This window comes from Prunus dulcis, chromosome 7 (genome assembly GCF_902201215.1).
Source record: "Prunus dulcis chromosome 7, ALMONDv2, whole genome shotgun sequence".
NCBI classification, from domain to species: Eukaryota; Viridiplantae; Streptophyta; class Magnoliopsida; order Rosales; family Rosaceae; genus Prunus; species Prunus dulcis.
Window position 1 is genome coordinate 6,773,090 of NC_047656.1, and position 8,124 is coordinate 6,781,213.

Below are 8,124 nucleotides of genomic sequence, written 5' to 3' on the forward strand. Positions count from 1 at the left end.
AAAATAATGAGTAGTTATGTTCTATAAAAATATGATCAATTATCTGATTTTTATTTTTATTTTAATTTTTTTAATATGAAAAAATGTGAATTTACCATATTATCTTTATTTAATTAATAATTGCAATTCTTAATATTTACATTAACTAAAGATAATTTTTACTAATTTAAATATTTCACCACCTCTATTTTTTGCACTATATATATAGATATTAATATGTCATGGAAAAATTGACTACATTGAATTACTGGGACTATTTGCCGAAAAAACCCATGGTAAGATCCATGACTTTTTTCTCATACCAGCACACTTCCCAGCGCCCCAAACCCAAGTGCAGTTTCTCTCTCATAGTCAGTCAGGCTCAGGAGGACTCAGGAAAATCCGACAGAGAGAAGAGAGGGAGAGATGGAAGGTGACGCAGAGGCGAATGGCGATGCCAACGGGGAGATATTAGGGCCTTGCTTGACTGGCTATGTAGACGACGGAAGTCCAGAGAGCCACAGATACTACCTGTCACGCAGAACCGTGCTGGAGATGATAAGGGACAGAGGCTATTCTGTTCCAAGTTCAGAAATCGACCTCTCTCTCCAAGACTTTCGAGCCCTTCACGGCCAGAATCCGGATGTTGAGCGCCTCCGCTTCTCCGCTACTCATCGCACTGACCCTTCTGACAGGGTAAATAAACAGTTCTCTCTCTTTTTCTTGAATTTCTTTTATCTTCTTCTTGCATTGACCAGAGAATGGAAGAAATCAAAGAAAGAAGAATTTCTGGTTCTGGGTCGTTTTCTTTTCTTCATTGTTGTGCTTGGGATTAATTATGTTAAGGATTTTGAATGGCTCACAAAGTTGGCAATTTTGAGGTTTGGGCAAGCAATTGGGGTTTAGGTATGTATGTCTACAATTTTGTTTTGGTAACTTTTAATGTTGTTCCAGTTGGTAAACTAATATGCCTGCAACTTGAGGTTGACCATGACAATCTTTTTTTTTTTTTTTTTTTTTTTATAATAGAAACGAAATTTATTGAAAGAAAAAGAAGAGGAACACACAAGTGGATAAGAAATCGACAAGCCAAACGAGCAACAACAGAAAAACAGACAAAAATAACAAAGACACCAGCCAAACTACACAAAGACTACTACACCAGAAAGACCCAAAGAAACCAAATCGCAAAACAAACACTTCACATCACAGCAGCAGCCATATCCCTCAATATAGTGGAGTAAGAATAGTCTTTGAAATCTGAAGTGACAGAAGCCCACAGAGATGCCCAGAATTTAACTCTATCCCACACCAACACCCACTCCCTCGTACTCATAAAAAATCCTCCTGTTACGCTCCATCCAAATGTTCCAAAATACAGATTGTACCAAGCAACCCCATAAGGTTGATGCACGCTTCCCCCTGCCCCAAGTGACAAAATGGGAACAGAGAAGATCTTAGCAACCTTTTGGAATAACCCAAAGAGTCTTAACCTCCCTTAACGAGGTCCACCAAAGACATAACGAAAAGGGGCACTGTAAAAAAAGGTAATCCACGCTTTCCTCACTCATTTTGCATAGAACACACCAGTGTGGAGACAAATATATGTACGGTCTTCGTCTTTGGACAAGATCAGATGTGTTTACTTTCCCAAGGGCCACCAACCAAACAGAACTTTAACCTTAGGAGGAGATTTGGCCTTCCATATTATAGAATAAGGAGGAAAGGCCTCCGCCATCTCATTGTTGAGAAGAAAAGAACGAAAAGATTTGCATGAGAAAGAATCTGAACCCTTGAGCTCCCACCATCTCCTGTCCAATTTGGAAGGAGACAATCTAAGTTCGTCAAGAATGTCCAGCATCTTGATCACCTCAGCTAACTCCCTCTCATTCAGATTCCTCCTAAAGTTGAAGTCCTAATTATAAGGGAACACCTGAGTGTCCATGAAACGAAAAATGCATAAAAAGTGCTTCGTAGACAGCACAAGCAATCTCAGAAAAATATCTTACGAAACCCCCTTCCTCACCCAATTGTCCTCCCAAAATCTCACCCTAACCCCATTGAGCACCTCAAACTCACAACACTGTAAAAAGGAATGGTAACCAGAAGAAATATCCTTCCAAGGATTACAAAAGGAGCTCGTAGTAACAGCATTGGCGTCCCACCCGTTTCTAGCAACCCCGTATTTACTCCTAATCACCAAATGCCACAAGGAATTAGGTTCCAAAGGGAAACGCCACAACCATTTAGCACACAAAACTTCATTCTTTTCCATCAAAGAACCCACTCCAAGCCCACCTTCAATCTTAAATTTGGCCACTAAATCCCATCTAACCAAATGGTCCTTCCCTTCCTCCACTCCTTCCCATAAAAAGGATCTCATGAGCTTTTCCACTTTATTAACCACACTGCTAGGCATTTTAAAAAGAGACATAGACTAGGATGGGATATTACTCAAAACAGCTTGAATTAAAGTTAACCTTCCACCTCTAGAAATAAATGCTCTTTTCCACTTTTGAAGTCTCAATTGAAGCTTCTCCACCACAGGCTCTTAGAAGATAATTGCTCTAGGATTACCGCCAAGGGGAAGACCTAAATACTTCATAGGCCACTCACCCACCTCGCAACCCCAACCGCTAGCTAGCAAATTTAAATATGTAGAGCTACAATTAATTCCCACAAGAGAACATTTAGATTTATAAATTTTCGTGCCAGAAACAAGGCAAAAAAATCCAGCAACTCAAGAAGATTAAACCAGTAGTCCTCCGCTTCCCCAAGTAAAAATATAGTGTCATCAGAAAATTGGAGATGAGAAACCTCCACTCTATCACTCCCAGAAATAAGACAATGACAGTCTTACTTTGCATGTCATATAAATGCTGTCTGTGGATGCATGTTCTTATTTGATTAGAATTATCTCTAATTTATAGCCTTTTCTTGTTGAGTTCGACATATATTGATCCTTGTGAAGCTGACCAAACTACAATCTAGTCCTTAACTTCTGCTAATCATGGATACATGCTTCGTCTCTGAATTTTAGGTCTACGGTCCTCAAGGGCTGATTTAGTACCTTAGATTTGTTTGGTGGCCTTTTCTGTTTTGAGATATCTCAGTACAACCTATGCATGCATGCTTAGTTGTAACTTGTAACCAGATGTTTACCAGGCCACAGATAGCTTAATTTCATGTGAAAACTACAGTAGATGATGTAAGATTAAGGAACTGACAAAAATCATTTGAAAAGAAAAGTTGCGAGCTTTGCCTTTGGAGGAGAAGAAATGACTTGATGTGAAAATTGAGGATTTGCTAATTTGCTAATCAAGTTTTATCGGTTTTCAGAAGTTTGTGATTAGATCTGTTTCGTTTTTGCATCTCTTTGTTGTTTGGGAAGCAGTTCCATGTGGTTAGTTTGGAGATGAGAGTGTGGTGTGTTTGTTTCATATATTGGAGCTTGTTTGAGTTGGATGTCTTGTACCAATTTTTTTATTTTTTTTATTTTTAAAAAGAATCAATATTGTTCAATAAGGAATAAAACACCAACAATACACGAGATGGCCAAGGAGGCCACCACACAAACAGAAAGTTAAAACTCTACACTACAAAGCTACTGCTTTCCAATCTAGATGGATGAGCTGAAAACTAATCTCCTTAAACTCTGCTGAAACAGAAGCCCAAAGTGAGCCCCAGGCTCGGATATGATCCCAAAGCTGCTCTACCTCGTCCCCAACCACATCCTCAAAGATTCTCCTATTCCTTTCCTCCCAAATTACCCAAAAATTGCCATCATGGCACAGTTTCCCAACACTGAACCCTTCCTCTTACCACCAAAGAAATTCAATCTAGCTTCAAGCACCGCACTACACGTTGCGAAGCTACCCCACGTTAGCCCTGCCACCTGAAATAACTTAGCCCACAAGGATGAGGCAATAGGACAAAGCAAAAACAGATGATCCACAGTTTCACTGCCTTTTTTGCACAGAACACACCAGTTAGGAGAAAAATACCAGCCGGGTCTTTTCCTTTGAACCAAATCACAGGTATTAATTCTGCCATGAGCAATTAACCAAACTAATATCACAGGTATTAATTCTAGATGTCTGTTCCTGTAGACTCGGGAAGCTACTTTTTGCTATTCTTCTTTTTATATCGCTCACTGGATAGGTTGTTCCCTTTGATAGAACAATTTATCATATTCTGCAGTGCTGTAAGTGGATGGTTTAGTATGCTGTCATGCATTGGTATCAGTCGCTAGTATCATATTCTAGCATATGATAAATGATGTGGCCAATTATTCATACTAGACATACTTTAAAACTGCTGAAAGGTCCTGTGTTACAGGGAAAGTGAGGAAAGAGTCCAGGGATAGATATGATGTTAATGAGTTGCATAGGGACTTCGAAGACTGCTTAACTTTACTTATCCAGACTAGATATGACTGCTCAACCGCACTTACTTCTACAATTCCACTTACACTTGAGTCAAGGCAACTTCCTTCCATTTACCATTGGAATGAATTGTAAAACTGTTATGCATGTGTACTGGAAAAATGAAAAAACAGTGGCAGTGATGTATTTTTCTTGCTCTTCACTGAAAGTTGGTGTCATGATACTAGTAATAACTTATGAGTAATCGTTATTTATGATTAATGTTTGAATTGCAGATTATGGTCATTTACTGCGGGCCTGGTATCGTGAAGGTTAATGTGATTCGTGGGCTGCATTCTCAGATTGCTAATAAAGACACTTTGAATGGGCTCATATTAATTACCCAAAACCAAATAACAAGCCAAGCTCTAAAAACTATGGAACTTTACCCATTTAAAACTGAAATATTCCAGGTTTGTTTCATACTGTTGCTGATCTTTTGAATTTTATTTTTTTTAAACAAAGTCCTGCAGAATAATTATATTTGATTCCATTTACTGATTTTCTGGGTTAGCTTTATGGATGGCTTATGATTGGAGATGCATTATAGGCATCCTCCTAGAAGTAAACTGATGAACTAGTGTTGTTTAAGAATTAAAATGCATTGGTACAGTGGGCTGTTTTGTAGTCTAGGCACAAAGGATACTGGGAAATGCAATTTATGGAGGTCAAATCTGGAAATTTGAAATTTATATATTCAATTTAAGATAAGGGGAAATTTACATTTCCTTTTTTGGAACATTATGAGTCCCGCAGGATAATTATATTTGATTCTGTTTCTGATTTTCTAGGTTGGTTTTATAGATGGCTTATGATTGAAGAGGCATTATAGCCATCCTCCTAGAAGTAAAATTGATGAAGTAGTGTTGTTTACGGATCAAAATGCAGTAATACAGTTGGCTGTTTTGCATGTTTTAGGCACAAAGGATAAAGGAAAATGCAATGTACGCAGGTCAATTGCATGTTTTGAAAATTTGAATTTCTGTATATACAATTTTTAGAAAATTTATAATAATGTGTCTTTGAAATGATGACCAAGGTACGTATAGTTGCGTTTTTGTTGTTTCTTTAGGTGCTTTTGAAAAGCATTTCACAATAGCTTTTTAATAGTTGCTTCTGCATTTTGCTGTTTCCTAGTTAACCTACCTTTTTTTGGTTATTTTATTTGCAGCATTTCTACTGAAACATTTACTGAACACTGTACAAGTGTTTCTGCCTATTATCAATAGTTTTAATGGTTCACGCCTTGGAAGCTCTGCTTCTCACTCCTCTCATATTTCTATTTCTGGCTTTGTTTCTCAGATTACTGACTTGCTTGTTAATATCACAAAGCATGTCTTGAAGCCAAAGCATCATGTACTGACCGAACAAGAGAAACAAAAACTCCTAAAGAGGTACAACATAGAAGAAAATCAGGTTAGTGTATTAACTCATGCAAAGAAAAACCAGCCTCTAATATGCTTTCTTTGGAGATCGTTCATGTCATTCGTAATTTTTGAATAATCTTGAATGAGTTTGAATTGCTAATCTGACTTGGGCCGTGGTATGCCCTCCATCATTTGAAATTACTGATGATATGGAGTTAAAAAAGAGTGCTATGAATTTATCTGTGGGTGGCTGGTAGGGATTTTTCAAAGTAGTGAATTGGGTTGAACCCATTTTTATGTCATGTAATCAGTATTAATTCCATATTAAATAAAGAAAATAGCAATGTCAAATTAGTCACCACAAAAGTTTCTGTTTAATATCTTTGATGCATCCAAGAAGGGAATGCTTGATTGAAACAATGGAAATTGCATGGAGTAAGTTGAAACATTTAATAAAGGTAGGGACAAAAGCACAAGTATGCACACACATTCGCACACAAACACATTCAAGAACATTGTATTCTATGTGGCCGCATCTGGAAGGAATTCTCTGAAGTTAGTTTTGATCAATGTGTGAATCTCTCATTCTATTGCTCTCTTTAGGAACTTGAGCTCAGATGGCTTATTGCCATCCTTAGCAACTGATAATACTTTGTGCCTATAGACCTATATTATGTAGAGCAAACTCAAATGATAAACTCTTCTCGTTGACCTGAATCTAAGGACTCACAGATCTCATTTGGTCCTCTAGACCTATATTAGAGGCTTGCCTTTATGCCTTCAAGTAAACCAACTTGTGGTAAGGTTGCAAGCATAGTAGTCATCTAGCACAATGTTCTTTCACTTTCTCCCATCCAGGACTTAACAACGGAAATTATGTACAATTGTGTACCAAATGTTTGCATTTTAGTTTATTAAATTGTATATTACCATTACATTTTGTGTAGATGGTTGATTGGCGTATAACTGGTAACTAAACCGTAATGTTTCCATTGTCGTAATCTCATCAACTGTTCTTCCTGTAGCTTCCCCGACTGTCAAGAAAAGATGCGATTGCACAGTACTATGGACTTGAGAAGGGGCAGGTAGTGAAAGTTACCTATACTGGTGATATAACCGAGTCACATGTTACATACCGTTGCATCTGGTGACGCCTTTTTCTTCTGGGTACTCTTTTGTATCATATCCTTTGAGGAATGACGCCCTTTCTTGTTTCTAGTTTCTAGTTTCTAGTTTGTGGCCTCTTGTATCTGCAACCTTGATGAATACCCTTTTATTTTGTTTCTTGTTTTCCTTATAAAAAAAGAACTTATTTCTTGTTTCAACATTAGCTCGATGAATGCTTGAGTATTGCTCACGTGAGGGCCTTGTTTGAGTGTCTGGTTCTAGATTATTCGCATTTTATCACAAATGTGACGACGTTGATCGAATTTGAAGAATGAGGACTAAAATGATGCGTTTGGAATAATACATGGTCCATTCGTGTTAAAAAACCCAAATTATTTCACTCATGGACACTAAAACATCAGGCACTGAACTGAGCAAGAGCAATATGGTTTTCCAAATTTCTGTGCCGCAATTGAATGGAAGTGTAGCTTTAAATAAAAGTTTTGCAACAAAATGCTTATGTAAGCAACTGGGAGGTGTGGTTCTGTCGGCTGCAGCCGGCCTGTTTTGAGCGGCCTGCATGAAAAGCTTCTGGGTTAATGTTAATAAGTCCTCAAACCATCAGTTTAAAATCACAATTTTAATCCAAAATGAATTATTTTATCATAACATGACAATTTTGCTCACCATACCATTATCCTTCATTAATTTAATCATATTAGTCATGATGCCTCATTGTACTTGGCAAGACTCCAATCAAGAGATAAATTACTTACTAAAAAAGACATGTAACAATGATAAACAATGTGTAGCAATTCCCTCCCCTTAAGTCACACCCTTGTCCTTAAGGGTGAATTTGGAGACACAATCATCATTTCTTCAATGGTAGTTTTAGAAGATTCAACCACCATCATTCGAGGATCCTCGTGTAATTTATTTTGATCAAATTTATTGAACATGCAACCAAACATTCATTATTTTATTGCATTTATCAATCGAACAACCAAACATCTATTTAAATATAAAATATTATTGCTTGTCGTTTTTATTTATTTTCTTGCAATTCAAGATGTATTATTACTAGTCTTCTCAATATTTGATACTTATTTATGAACATAATTATAGTTAACTGTTTATTTTATATTTGTAAAACTATGATTAATTAAGCCGATTGACACGTGTAGGGTGGTGATGATATAAATGGTTTAAAGTGGTGAAGAAATGCTCCCGTTAAAGTGGGAGCATGC

At 37.2% G+C, this 8,124-nt stretch overlaps 1 protein-coding gene across 1 annotated transcript; it reads left to right on the top strand.

The window, feature by feature from the left end:
• Positions 1-248: 248 nt before the first annotated feature.
• LOC117634746 (DNA-directed RNA polymerase V subunit 5A-like) lies at positions 249-7,095 on the top strand. The gene is made up of 4 exons (XM_034368960.1): positions 249-675; positions 4,640-4,816; positions 5,706-5,819; positions 6,796-7,095. The coding sequence occupies exons 1-4, from the start codon at positions 406-408 to the stop codon at positions 6,919-6,921; spliced, it is 687 nt and encodes a 228-aa protein (XP_034224851.1). The 5' UTR covers positions 249-405; the 3' UTR covers positions 6,922-7,095.
• The last annotated feature ends 1,029 nt before the right edge of the window (positions 7,096-8,124 follow it).

What these genes read in the sequence shown, in the direction of transcription:
- LOC117634746 (XM_034368960.1), top strand. Translation starts at nt 406, where the DNA reads ATGGAAGGTGACGCAGAGGCGAATGGCGATGCCAACGGGGAGATATTA. An exon ending in TTAAAACTGAAATATTCCAG is followed by an intron (nt 4,817 to 5,705) that starts GTTTGTTTCATA and finishes TTTGTTTCTCAG; the next exon opens with ATTACTGACTTGCTTGTTAA. An exon ending in ACAACATAGAAGAAAATCAG is followed by an intron (nt 5,820 to 6,795) that starts GTTAGTGTATTA and finishes TTCTTCCTGTAG; the next exon opens with CTTCCCCGACTGTCAAGAAA.